Genomic DNA, 14,494 nt, shown 5'->3' with positions numbered 1-14,494 from the left:
AAATAGCAGGTACCCCGATGTAGATAACTGCGCTGCCGAATGGGGAGAGATACGTGCACGGGTACATACCTACGTTATGCCGCCTCGGGTACCCTGCTGCGTGAGATGTACTGCGCAGTACCTGTCCCCATAGAAACGTATGGTTGATATGCCCGTTAAGTAGCGGGGGGGGCGATGGCCACTCTATCTCTCGCCCGTCCGCACCTTAGAGGTAGCTCTGCCGGTGTCTCCCCCCATTCTCCATCGGCTAGTCATAGGCCGTTAGAGAGGAGGTAGGGAGGTACATGCGCGCTTATACCTGCCTTGCCGCTATATTAGGTACATGACCTTCCCTATTATCAATTTTTTCCTTTCCTTTCTCACCTGTTTGAGGTACCGTACCTACGTACGTTCGCGGCTTTTCTATCCTCCCCTAAGCCTACGTAGGAACTGCGCACCTACACTATGATGCTAATAGTAGTGGTAGTAGTACCTAGTATCGCATATTGAGAAGGGCTTCGCAGCCCTCACGACTTCGAAGTTACCTACCCAGGTGTTCCATACAGGTACCTACCTACCTCAGGTAACCCTTAGGTACCTACCTAGCCTCCCAAGACACCTCGGTGGCATGTTGGGACGTACGAAACCTGCCCTAGGTGGGTACCTACCTGCCTGTAGGTACCTACCCGACCTGTTACTTGCCTCTTCCCTCAATTAGGAGGTACCTCTCAGGCTCAGGATTACCTGGGTACGGTAGGTAGAGGCAGCCACTTGCACAACACGTTCACTTCCACGTACCTACACTCTAGGTACTTGTAGGCGCATCGCCCTAGGGCGGAGGGTACCTGTTGCTGTCTTGCCACCCGCGCCAATTCCAAGAGGCGGGGAGGGTCGAGGCCAATTGGAAACCCAGATGGCGAAGACAACAACGTGCGGTGGGCTTTGAGGTGGCTGACCCTGCGCATCAATTGGAAGCCTCTGGCTGGCTCTTTTTTTTTCTTCCCCTTCTCTGTTCTTGTTTTCTCTCCCAACCCTGGGAACGGTGTCCCATGTAAGCCTATCTGTCTTCTTTTTTCCCTCTCTCTTCTGCTCCCCCCCCCCTGTTTCCCCTGATCCATACCTCTTTTTCGTCCCGGCTGTCCTGCATTCTTAGTAGATTTCCACCGACACCATCATGGCACACACGACGGGAAGCATACATGGTGTACCGACATAGTATACCGATGTGTCGGCGTCGACAAGCACATATAGCATCTTAGGTACCTATCTGTCTTCGAGGTGAGACGGAAGCGAAGGTGCATAGACTTTTCCCCGCCGTCAGGAGAAGAAAAAAAAAACACCACACACACCATATCTGTATAATACATACATATACATGAGTGCATGCATATAATACTATAATAGGACTAATCTCCCCATATTATTATTCTTGATTCCAACATGCGAGGATTAATTGACTTGTTTCCTCGTCGGGCACCTCCACTCTTCCCTCTTCTCTGGATCTTCTCGAAAGGCCAAAAAAACCCCCCCAAAAAGAAAAGTAACCACAGGGGTCGGCTCCGTAGTCGACAACGCAACAAGTGATTGGCGAGCACCAAAGCCATGGGCAATTCCACAAGTGCCAGTCAAGGCAGACCTCACCTGAGCAGTCGATCACCAACTCGACAGCGTCGATGCTGATTCGGCCGTCGAGGGTTGATGTGTGACCTGGGCAGGCTTTTCGGGAGACGCGGCGGCGCCCCAGCGCTGACCAGGCAGAGGAGAAAAATGACGACATATCCATGATAGCTGTCACGTCGGATTCCACCCGAAGAGAGACGATAGGGCTCTCTAGATCCGATTCTCGGTTGTGTCCAGCTACCACTCGCACCGTCATGTTTCTCCTCCTCTTCCCCCCTTTTTTCGGTCCCTCTTCCTCCCCCCGGGCACAGATCTGGCCCGGGAGGGATGCTGGAGGAGGAAGGGGGGAGGATGAAGCCGTGTACGTTTCTGTCCACATTTACCACCTACCGTTCTGTTCGTCTGCGGTAAGACACGGGCAGTTAGTTTGTCCCTATCTACCAGACCTTACGCTACAGCATGCACCCATACCTACCCGTGTGTATGTATGCAGGTATTCGGCGAACGTGATGCGGGCAAGTCAAGTCTGGTGTTGCCGTCACTGGGACTCGGCATCCCTCTAGCAAGCCGGAGGAAGGGTTCAGGACGGATGCGTTCTCCCATACACTAAGCTCGAGCTCCAACACGAAGGCCGAGTTGAACTGCTTGAAACTGACTAACAATTGCGCCACGGGCGCTCCAGGCGGGACGAAACACAGAGCGTCTTCCCCCATCGGGAAGGAGATGTGGCACCATCTCCCTGACATTGCATGGGAAAGGCGGCGTCAAGTAGATGAGGTGGAAGCCCTCCCTTTGAGCTTAGGGCAGTTAGGGCGCGGATATCCTCCCAAGCACACGCACGCACGCACGCACACCACGCACGCACACACACATATACGCCTCTCTTCCTCTCTCACTTCCCGTCTTCCTCTCTCGCCCGTTCGCGCTCTCTTTCTCCCGAGATGCGACGATCGCGGATGATCAAAGACACCAGGCCCTCCATCCACATAGGAACACGCGTGCATAGGTATGTTTTACGGCGGGAAGCGGTGCCCTGCCTGGGAGCAACGTCCGATGCTAGGAGGGTTTCGCTTGTCTACCACGTACTCTTCCCCCGGGAGGTTAGCACCAACCTCCTATTGCCTACCGATGTATGTACGCATAAGGTAAGTGAGAGGCATTTGAGGAAGAAGGCGGCACCACCCCTTCCCACTTGGCCCCCTGGTCAAGCGTGCTCGATTCGCGCGGTGACGCGGGCGGGATTCCATCGTGAGGTAGGCAGACATGCGATCCTGACGTGGGAAGCTCGACTGGGTCGATTTGTATTCATGGCTTCCCACGCCAGCGTGGCGCTGCTCGGTCGAGCTTGGCTGTGGACGCCGCCCTCCTGAGTCAGTGTGTCCGACAGGTCAGCCTGTCTTCGTCAGACCGGAACCTGGGGCGATATTTCCTCTAGTTATCTCGGATTCAGGGGGCAACGATATGCGTAGTATCGCCGGGGCGCTACCTACGTGTATACATATACGTACATAGGGCTGGTCTGAACAAGCTGAGGGCCGAATCCCGGTCCGTCTCTCAATACCTGCAATTATAGCCGAACAGCCTTTCCACGAGGCCTGTTAATAGAAGTCTCTACCAGCCTACCCCCGGCTTCTCTTCAGAGTTGCTCTCGTGGCTCGTGGGGTCCCTTAGCTCTGTAGGATGTACAGTGCATCATACATGCTAATACATAGCAACCTCCCTAACCTACTGCCTACCTGTAATACCTCGCCATGTACACGGAGGCAGGTCAGTTGTACTGGGTGCACGACGCGATGCGTAACCGGGCTCGAGAGGACGTTGCCGCTAATCATTCATGCCGGGGGGCTCGTCTGGAGGAGCCGAAGCACCAATCACCAGGGCGGGCCGGGCGTCAGAGGGGGATCTGCTATGGAATCTGAAACGCAGCTCTCCCAGCTGCCCTCCAATCCGACCCAGGACCCTCGCCAGACGCGATCGCGGCCGACGGCAAGCCATCCTGCCGCTCGACTCACACGCCCGCACGCGATGGCCCTCGCCACCACCATTGGACGAGACCGGCAAGACCTGGGCGTGGGCGGCTGACTGATACCCCTTACCACGTACGTGTAGACCATGTCACTAAAACCACTCACACTTACACAAACACGGTTTTATTTTTCCGCCCAAGTCTGCCCTGCCGCGGGAGAAGAAGCGGGGAGCGACGAGGATGGACAGAGAGAGGGAGAGAGACGAGATAGATATGGAGGCGGGGGCGGAAGCTCTGGTTCGTCGGGCGTGTTCGCCCCCTTTTCTATTCACACTCACCACTCGATGTCAGCCAGCCCCCTCTCTAGGAACACGCACATAACGTACATATATCGTTGCAGTAGCACCGAACACGCATCTATCCGTCTAACAGCCTGCCGCACTCTTCTCGTCTCGTTAGACGGCGGCGGCCCCTCTCTCACGTGAGCTTCCACCCCACTGCGTAGACGAGGGAGGATGGATGGCATTCGCGCACAGGGAGGGTTTGTCATAGGATTACTACACATAGGTTCGCTGAGGGGGAAAGCAGGATACAGGAGGGCCGCGTGTCGCTATATGTGACACAGTTGGATTGCAAGGCGAGGCGACCGGTGAAGTCGGTAGGAGGTAAGTAGGTACGGATGAGGAAGAGACAGGAGGATAATTTTTTTTTCTTCCTCTGTCTGGCAGGCCTGTCTCGTCGAAACCAACTGTGCCAACCATACACAACTCTCATCTTAGTCGAAACTAACCATACTCGACTTATAAGATATACCACTCACACCACACACTACCCGCGCACTCCGGTACATGCATCGTACAACCCGCCCCCGACCTCGACAGGCCCACACCGTTTCAGCTTTCCCTTGTTGCTCCAGCTTAGACGTACTTGCATATCGACCTGTACACGAGGGCTGGCTTCGCGAGGGAGAAACAAAAGCACCAAACGAAGACAAGCCTCGCGGGACAACTACCTCTCTCTCTTTCTCTCTCTCTCTCTATATATATATACCTACACTACGTACATTGCGCCGACTCGGCCAATCGGGCGGAAGACTCGCGAGAGGGGATGCGGTGCGTTCGGGTAAGCAACGGTAGAGGATACAACGGAATCCATAGGTACGTTGCCCACGCCTGGCACCCTGTATGTATACCTCCCTGCCTACGCAGAGAAATCCCTCTCCAATGCGACCCTGGCCAGCCAGCCAGCCAGCCCGCCGCGCTTGGCCGCGAACGTAACGCCGATGTTCCCAGACGTAGCCACGACTGCGCCGACGCCGTCGTCGTCGTCATCGTCTGCGATCAACCTCCCCACCCAAGGGCGTGCGCGAAGCTAGCAGCAGGCGAGACGTGCCTAGGATATATATATATATAGCTATATGTAGGTAGGTGCGTGGAGTTAGGTAGGCATAGGTAGGCATAGGTAGACATAGCGTCCCGCCTCGCTCGTCCCAACCGACAACGTCTACACGCAGGCATGGACAGGGCCGGCCAGCCAGCCCACGAACTCGACCGGAACCGCGCGCTTCGCCGCCGCACAGGGAGAAGCCCGGCCGGCCGGCCTCTAGCTACCTACCTACCGAGTAGGTATAGTAGATGGCGACGAGAAGGGTTTAACTCCCCCCTCTCCTCTCCCTGGATTACCCCCGCGACGCGAGCAGGCCACGCCAACGTCGCTAGCGGGCGCTGCAACCGCCCGGCGTCTTATACCTACCTACCGACCTAAGCTACCCGCCTCCACGCAGGCATATATACACCTAATACTTACGAGTATGCTCTGGCCTACGTAGTAGTAGTAGTAGTAGTAGTAGTAGTAGTAGTAGTAGTAGTAGTAGTAGTAGTAGTAGTAGTAGTAGTAGTAGTAGTAGTAGTATACCGCAAATAAACCCATGCAAACCTACCTACCTACCTACCTCAGACGCGCCGCCGACGGCCCTGGCCCCCGGCTGACCCACGCCGCCCCGCGCCGGGGTCCGTTTCTGGCTTCTGCTCTCGCGCCTTCTATTTATATCTGCATCTCGATACGCACGCATCTCCTCTCTGTTTCACGCCCGCTTTGGTAAAGAGGGGGGGGTTGGGTTGGGGGGAGGGGGAGGGGGAACACAAATAAGAGGTAAAGTGAGTATGAGTACGTGTGCCTCTATACATACGAGTACCTACATACCCTACATATAACAAATCCGCACTGGTCCTTGGGCTGTGCCCTGCCCTCTTCTCGACTGCCCTTGCCCTTGCCCGGCTTAAGTAGCCTCGCCTCGCTCGGCTCGTCCTGCCCTGTCCTATTTTTGTTTCTCTCGCCCTGCGCGACCCCCGAGTCTGGCCGCGTCCGCCCGCCCCGCCGACGCGTGTGTACCTATATATATCCCCTGGGGAACCCCCCGAGACTGAAACGCTGCTTGGGGGGGTTGGGATGGGTAGATAAGATGCGTAGGGAGGGGAGGGGAGGGGGGAGGAGACGAGAGAGAGGGAGGGAGAGAGCGGAGAGCGAGGTACGGGTGGAAACCTAGACAGCGGCAGCAGTGAACGGAGAAGGTAGAGGGCGGGGAGGGAGGAGGCGCAGCGCGGTATACGTGAGCCCTCGTCAGCCACGATGCCGAACAGAGACGGGAACTCCTTCGCGCGCCGGGCCGCAGTCCTGGGCCTCGCCCGCCGGCCTGTCTGCCTGCCTAGGCCCAGCACCAGGGCCGGGGCCCGCGGCCCGCCGGATGACGGCGATCTGTGTGTGTGCCTCTTGGCTAAGCATCGACACGCACCTGCACGTATATATGCACTCACACGCACGCATATTATACCAAGCTTCGAGACCTCGTCCCAGCCGCCGTCGTGCCGGCACTCGTACCCGCCGTAGGCATAGTTAGTGGGTATCAATTTCTCTGCAGCTTAGGGAGGTTTACCTAGCATGCTATACCAGGCCTCAACAGGATCGTACCGACCCAGCCCGCTCGTGCCTATCCGACATATAATACGTATCAACATGCGCGCAAATGGCCTCTAAGCTGTCTCTCTCGTGTCCCCTCGCCCCTTTACCCGGTAATAGACATACTAGTAGCTCAAAAAAGAAGAAAATATGGCGAGAAGGCGTGAATTGATTCGATAAAGTCGTGACACACTCCCGTCCATACGTCGTCACAGTGCCCACTCGGCCTTGTCCTCGTCGGCCGCGACGAACGGCTCGTCGATCCGCTTGATGGCGTAGTCGCTACACAATATGCTACCAGACTCGTTAGTATTGCCTCTTTGTGTCCTCATATATATGTGTGTATATATATATATATAGCATCTGGGACTTACCAGGCCGAGGCCACCAGCGCGTCGAGCTCCGCGACCATGGCATCCTTCTTGGCCCCGCTGACGAGGCCTTTGCTGATCTGCACCTGACACTCCTTGATGCGCCGGCTCTTGGCCACGCCCGCCTGCTCGAGCACCTTGCGTCCGAGGCAGTCCGAGTGAAAGGCGTGCTGGCAAGGAAACACAAAAAACTGCCGGCTCAGCAGCGGCAGCGCACACACGTAGCACTTCTCCCCCGGCTCCACGATCGCGTAGCGGTGGTCGAGCCCCGCGATGTCGATCTTGATGTTGGCCGCCGTCTGCGAGCTCTCGTCCATCTCCTTCTTCAGGCTGTCGATGTTGCGCGAGTAGTCCTCCAGCGCGTTGCATATCTCGTCCTTGAAGTCGTCGATCACCACGAAGTCCGGGAAGAACGGGATCAGGTCCTCGATCTTCAGCAGCTCGCACCGCTTCAGGAATTCGATCGCCGTCTTGATGCCGTTAGATTGCGAGATGACTTTGCGGGCCACCGCGAGCCACAGCTTTTTGCGGAGGGCCGGGTTGGACATCGGGCGGTCCGCGATAATGGAAGCATACTCGACCTCGTTGTGCGAGAGGGCAAGGTCCACAGCTTGGACGTATTGCCCCATGTTCGTGTAGATGTGTACGCAAGAGAGAGTTCGTTTATGCTGGATACATAGGCGCAGGGCGAAGTCGGGATCGAAATGAGGCTCCTCGCCTTGCGATTCGAGGTATGCTAGCAGACCTGTTTCGTCTTTCGACTCGTGAGACGCGTAGATGGAGACAAGGGTGTTGTGGACAGCTGCGTCTGCGGTGTGAAGTTGGTTGACGAGAAATAGAAGATACCGTATAGCCTGGTTCTGGATGAGCGGCCCCTTGAAATTCTTGTTATAATCGAGGAGAGCCGGTATGACTTTACGCGGCTCCAGTTTCGGATGTCGCATCATGATCTCGACTAGCTCTTGCCCGACATGTGTCATCAATACGCTGCTGTAGCGGTAAAAGACCCCTGGGTCTGTCTGCTTCTTGAGCACGTTCAGGGTCTCTACCCACCGCTCTCTCCGTACCCAATATGACAGGACATAGTTATAGTCGCTGATGGCGTTGGCGAAGAATAGAAGCTCGTCTTCCCGAGCGTGGCTACTGATTACGTCGTAAGTCGTCTTGGGGTCTAGATCGGATTTGTGTTTGGTGACAAATTCGCGGTACTCGTCCCGGACAGCGTCGAGTTGGTCCCGCGACTGCTTCTTTCCGTTCCCGTTCTCAGCTGACTCTACTTCTACCGTGATCGAGTCTTCGAGAGAATTTAGCTTCGCCATAAATATTTCCACTAGCCACGTTGATATCATCATCCTCTGCATGGTAGAGTTCTTCTTATAAGTGGTGAGTTTGGTAAGGAGATACTTCCGCAGGGCGTCGTTCTGGCCGCGGTCGATGAATGTGAGCGCAACATCCTCGAATGGTTTGCTGCTCTTGCCATAGACACCGGCGGCTTCGACGAATAAGCCCTTCTCGACTAGATAGTCGCCGGACGCCATCGAAACCGCGTCTTTCTGGGCCGGTGTATGGGCATACTGCATTGCCATGTCGTACTGCTGCCTCTGTAGCATGATGCGCCATATGTCTCGGTCTTCGTCCTTCACAACGATCTCGAATATCTCCTGGCCAGTAAAGAACCAGAACGTGTTCTTTTGCTGGTCAACATAGAGACCCAGTGCCTTTTGCCCCTGATCTAGGATCAGTTGATCGTACACCACCGTGCCCGTTAATCGGTTGACGACTACGACGCGGCCACCGACTAAGCTGATTATATGCCACTGGGTCAAGGCGATCGCGTCGAGCGACTCGGACGAGGTCTTCTTCCGTCCTGAAGCTTCCGAGGAGAGTATCTGCGACTTGGGTAGCAGCTTTGATTCGGCAAACACTAGATTCCCTAGGTCATTGTTCCCGGGGGTGGCTAAGAGCTTTCCGTGGTAGACGCCATGGGAAGAAAGCCAGGCAAAAGCTCGATCCGACGCCACGTTGTCATACGTCTTAATGTCGGGCGAGTCGGGTGAGATAGCGAGGGCGGAGGGGCCGGCGCCGGCAGTCCGCGAAATCTCGTGGATGACTGGCTGTTCCGAGTCGAACAGCCTCGTGTAGATCGATCCGCTGCCTTCGTGAGCACTCCGGCCAACTTTACCCGCCAGGTGGAACACGCGGCTGTGCGTCGTGATGAGCACTCTCCTCGTATCTACGCTTCCACCAATGATATCAACCCACAGCCCCGTGATCGGGCCATCCGGGAGTTTGGTCAGCGCCTTCAGGAACTTCTCCTCCTTCCTGTAGAACTCGGTCGAGGTTTCGATGAAGGTCTCGTAAATATTTCCGTCGGAGGCGCCTATGAGAATCTCGCGGGTGGTGGCAGTAGGCAGCGACGGGTTCCAAGCCACGGACTCGACCGGCACACCGCGTAACCTGCTCAGGGGCCGCGGCTGGCGAGACTGTGTATGCAGGTAGTAGTTCTCGCCGAGCGAGGTACATATGAGCAGATGAGAGGCGGTCGGGTCGAGGAACATGCGCCGGATAACGCCTACTTCGGAAACTCGCTTGGGAAGGTCGATATCTATGAGTTCGACTCGCCTATTAGCTCCCATTCTAAGTTTTAAAGGTTGCGCCTCTAAAGAGAGAGAGCGACGGTGGTAGTAGGGCCAACTCACCGTCGATATCTTCCGGTCGGTTGAGGTCGATGCGCAGTATGCGGCCATTAGACAGGGCGAGAACAAGGACGTTGTTGGCAACCTGGGCGGCAACAAAGTCGGCGGCGACGGAGAACTGGAGCTGGACTCGCTCGACGTCGAATATAGGCAGGCCCTCGTCGGTCAGGTTTTGGACGCTATCAGCGGCAGCAAAGCCGTTGGTTGCGTCTAGCGCCATGTTGGATTTCTATCTGGTCATGGTGGAGGGGAGGGGATGGCCAATTGTACAGGAACCGGCCGCAAAGCTCAGCTGGCTCGGGCCTGTCGCTTTTCGGGCAGAGAGTGGGAGAGAAAGAGAGGGATGTTGATGATGAGGTTGCTACCGGTTTTACGTAGGACTGCGGGAGCTGGTTGACTTGAACTGGTCGGGCCGTACATTATTAGGTGCCTAGGTAGGTTACATCCATTAGCTGTACCTACTTACCTCATATTTGCGTTTATAGAAGGTACTAGGTACCTTTTATACAGATATATTTAGATAACCCGTCTAGACTCAGAAGGATATCCTTCTATCCATGTTATGGATCAACAGCAGCACAAGCTTGCATTTATCTAGCGTTCATCCTACATGCTACAAGGTTACGCTGCCGTCTCCTTCAATTTATTATTTAGTTTTTCTCTTGCGTTCCTTTTATGTGGTTATTCTGCACGGCATGGAGCAACTGCCCCCGAAATACCTCTACGTATTTGTCTTTCGTTAAACACTTATATTTACGCTATGCACCTGCGGTTATCTTCCTTTCTCTTCCTCTGAATCTCGACCCTCGAGTTTGCTTCCTCACCACTCCCTGCAGATGAGCTCAAACCTCTGTATGCAAATGCCTGTCCCGGTTGTGGGGGGCAGCCCTATGTACAAGTAGCATCACTCTGGCCAGTCTTCGCACCGATTCTCAGGATATAATGCGCCCTCATTATAATACCGTGTATGATGAATAAGAAGAGAGTATAAGTGTATGTATGGTATATATGATGTGTGGGTCGCCCTGAACCCAAGGCAAGTTTGAACTCCACAGCCCGTGTTCCCTGTCTCCCTAGTAAGTTTTAGTGAAGGTGCGTGTATATAGGTATGATTTGAAATATGTTGGAGCCGTTCATATTTCAAGCTATGAATGTCGCGAGTTTATATTCCCCATAGGGAATTCCGGTGTATTGTAGACGTGCCCTAGGAGTTCTCGTCGTCTCTATGCCGAGGGGGCCCAGAAGTGTGGCGCCCCAAGGCCTATCCGCGTGGCTCGGCAATGCCATTCTAACTTGTTTCCATCGGGATATCGGTTGTCGGCGGTTGCAAAGAGGTGTCGGCTGTCACACCTTGACTATACCGCTTAGAATAGGTCGAAAATCCCGGGTTGGATTCCTTGAGATGAGCATCATCATGGCGGTCTTGCTTCTGCTCCTCGTTGGCGACGTCTGATACGTCAGCCTCGTCTTGTTGTCGTTCGCTCGATATTTTCGACGTCGCCTCTGCGCCCCCCGGATGCCCTCGGTCCGGCTCGGCAGGGAACAGCTTGTTACGTTCAGCACTAGTCGGCCTACGAGACGGGAAGGAACAATATCCGCTTTCCCCGTCTGTCAGATTGTAGTCCTCGCCGTCGGAGTCCTCCATCATCTGGCGCTCTATATGCCGCATCAGATTTTCGATGTCGTCGGACGGTCTTCGCGGCCAGTGGCTCTGTGGGCCGGGCTTCCTCCCTTTCAACACCCGAACTTTGACGACGAACCCCTTGGCCCTCTTAGGGTTGAGAGCCAGCGCCATCATCTCCTGGCCGATCATATCGCAAGCCAGACGGACGTCCTCGGCAGCCCACCCCTTGTATTTGGTGAGAAGTCGTAGGCAGGTCGATTCCATCCCGTTCAGCATGGCCAGGAGCCAAAACTTTCCCGTCGAGCCGTCTTCCGTCCTTAGCGGGATGGCATGCTCCGTCAATTGAACATCGACGTAGCCTGCGTTGACTAAGAGCCTAGGCTCGAGATGGCCGACGCCGCGCGGCTTTCCGTGGAGGATAGAGGCCTCTTGAAGGTCCTGTGCGACCCTGTGTATTAACGAGCCAGGCTGGAAGAAGGAGTAGAAACTCTTCATCCCTTTGTGATCGTCAAAGTCCAACACCTCAAGCCATCCACCCGGTTTTACGCACGCCAAGGCAGATTTGTAGATGTATTCCCAGTTGGCGAACGATCCTGCCATGTTGCGTAGGTGTATTAGGTCGTAATGGTCGGATGGCCGTTCCCATTCCAGCTCGGCATCGTCAATCTCCCAAAACACGTTCTGCGGGGCGCGACGTTCAAATATGTTGGAGATGTCGGTTCCGGTCACCTCGCATTCTGGGTAGCGCTCCGCCATGTCGATGGCCCAGTCACCCACGGCGGTGCCGATGTCGAGGATGTGCGTCGGCGCCTCCAAAGGCACGCTGGTTAGCTCCCCGTCGAATGCCTTCAGGTAGACCTGGTTAATTAACTGCAGTCGGACTTGTTCGTCGTCGTCGTTCGGCATGTAATATGACCCGCAGTAGCGCCGGCCATGCTCCATGACGTAGTCGATGTCCATCTCGTTGATCGACCGCGTCGAATTTCTGCTCGACATTAGCAAGGGTCCGTCGCTCTCGGCGGCAGCCCTACGGCGGGCTTACATCGTTTGATCCTCCATAGCAGCGTCCTCCTCCTCATCTTCCTCCTCCTCGTCAAACGGTCGTTCGAACGGTCTTTCCACGCGATAGGCGACGGAAGGCGCCGGATAGCGGCTCGGAGAGTAGACCGACACCGCGTCGAATTGACCGGGTCCAACATCGTCGTCTGGCTCCAGCAATTGGTTATCTAATCCTATCAGGCTGGTCGTTCTCGTACTTAAACAGTCGCTCGTGTAATCGTCGGTTGAGACGTCGTTGTCTAGTTCGGGCACGGGTAGCTCGGGGATGTCTTGCTCGCAGTCGGTGGTTTCGGTGCTATGTCGATGGGTGGATGGGTCGTTGACATCGGTCGCTCGCGACGACATGGTTGCGGCGACCGCATGCGGTACTCTCGCCTGCCCTAACTTCCGCGCCCGCTTCTTCCTCTTCATCACAATGGTATCGGGTTTCTCTGTCCTGGTTACCGGCACGGCATCTGATCAGGTCGTCTCTCGCCGCCCCCGTCACAGATCAGGCGGCGTGCTGGTGTCGAAGATGGAGCGTCTTAGCGTGAGCTTCTCAAGCGACGGCGTTTTTCTACCTGGACCGTGGCGTTGGGCGAATGCGGAACGTGCGAAAGGCTACCTATCCTTGGCGTATTACGAGGGGACAACGGATACATGAGCGAGCGGGTGCAAGGGACTTCTTCGTGCCTAGTTTGTTCCCGGGACTGCTGGCGGATGGCTGGGGAGTTGACGTTCCGGGCTGCCGTCGGAAATGGGGAACAGAGTCATGACCGATTATTACTATTACCTGTGCAAAAAGAGAGGAGGCGAAGGCGAGGAGGGAGGGACGAGAGAGGGACGAGAGAGCAAGAGCGAGAGAGAGAAAGAGAGAGAAACGACCCCGGAATCGACCTTTGACTGCCCGACTGCCCAGGACACGGGGCGGATGGGCGTCTGCAGATTAGGAACGCCGACCACGAGGGGCCGACAAATAAGAGATAATTATGACGACGATTGGCTACCGAAGAGATCACCAGCACCCGCAAATGAAGTGGTACTCATAGAACAAAAAAAAAGAGTTGGGAGGGGGGAGACTGGGTGCGCCGGGTGCACTGGGTGCAACAGTGCGGTGCGGTGCCAGACCCAACGGACGGGCCATTTGATGGATCATTTGATGGGTGGACAAACGTGGAGTTCTCGACTAGCTAGACAGAACCCGGCAGCCAGCCCAGCCAGCCTAGCCAGCCTAGACAGGGGACCGGCCACATGTCATGCCACGCCCCGGCGCCATGCAGCCCCCTATTCATCGTGCACAGTGGCTATGCAGACGTGTGCACCGTCGAGCACCACCGCCCATGTGCGCCTCTGTTAGGCGTGGTTGTGCAGCCTGCAAACGCGGCCGCGAAGCGAACGGGGACGAGGTCTGATTGGGCTTGGCACACTGTGCCTGACTAAGACCGCCCAGAGCCGCGCTCTCATTGGGCCCGAAGGGACGGGCTGACCCTCCCTCGCGGTTTTCCGGGGAGGAGGAGGAGGGGAGCTTGGGCCACCCGCCGCGTAGGTACCTCCTCCTACCTATGGTACAGGTACTTAAGGTACCCATCACCCCGTATGTGCGGATGTAAGTACCTGTATCTACATATACCTACCTAACGTACTGCGTCATATAGCTTCCAGCTTCCGTCAGAGGTGTCTGCTGAGCGGCTGGGTGGCTTCGGCACCTGGAGTGGCTGCATGGGTGACCTCTTAATGTTCCGGCGAAATTCTTTTCTTCCTTTTTTCTTCTTCCCTCCTTCATTTGCTTCTTCAGATCCGTCTATTTCTTCCTTTTTTCTTTTCCCCTGGAACCCTCGTTTCCGCCGCGTTGGGTTGGAGAAGGGAGAAGGGAACGAGGAGGGGGGGAAAAGAGGGGGTACCCGGTGTTCTGTACTATTCAATCTACGGTCCACGTGTAATACTACGCGTGCATCGCTAGGTATCATCGCGAGTCCATACATCAGGCGCCTAATATTTCTTGGGAATCTTAGGCACATGTAGCTAACCCAAATCGTTCTGAGCGTCCGAGGTAGATTGCACCCAGCACGCACGGAGAATACATAGAATACACCACGCTCGGCTGAAGCCCGAAAAGGGACAGTCCAAGGAAGAAAAGAAGAGAGACCGAAAAAAACGAAAGAAAAAAACCGGGAAAGGGAAATACCAAATATAACGCATACCTCAGGTATTATACCTACCTAGGTCTACCTCTTATATTAGCACG

The 14,494-nt window shown here is 55.5% G+C and overlaps 2 protein-coding genes across 2 annotated transcripts; both read right to left on the bottom strand.

The window, feature by feature from the left end:
• Nucleotides 1-6,729: 6,729 nt before the first annotated feature.
• GGS23DRAFT_596869 (Pep3/Vps18/deep orange family-domain-containing protein) lies at nucleotides 6,730-9,807 on the bottom strand (the record flags this gene model as incomplete). The annotated part of the gene is made up of 3 exons (XM_051518540.1): nucleotides 6,730-6,814; nucleotides 6,895-9,496; nucleotides 9,591-9,807. The coding sequence occupies 3 exons, from the start codon at nucleotides 9,805-9,807 to the stop codon at nucleotides 6,730-6,732; spliced, it is 2,904 nt and encodes a 967-aa protein (XP_051371810.1).
• A 1,068-nt stretch (nucleotides 9,808-10,875) lies between these two features.
• Nucleotides 10,876-12,615, bottom strand: GGS23DRAFT_596868 (S-adenosyl-L-methionine-dependent methyltransferase; the record flags this gene model as incomplete). Its single annotated transcript, XM_051518539.1, has 2 exons — nucleotides 10,876-12,196; nucleotides 12,254-12,615. The coding sequence occupies 2 exons, from the start codon at nucleotides 12,613-12,615 to the stop codon at nucleotides 10,876-10,878; spliced, it is 1,683 nt and encodes a 560-aa protein (XP_051371809.1).
• Nucleotides 12,616-14,494: the final 1,879 nt, after the last annotated feature.

This window comes from Durotheca rogersii (assembly GCF_024521655.1).
Source record: "Durotheca rogersii strain YMJ 92031201 chromosome Unknown GGS23scaffold_10, whole genome shotgun sequence".
Taxonomy (NCBI): Eukaryota; Fungi; Ascomycota; class Sordariomycetes; order Xylariales; family Xylariaceae; genus Durotheca; species Durotheca rogersii.
This window is presented reverse-complemented; position numbering and strand designations above follow the sequence as displayed.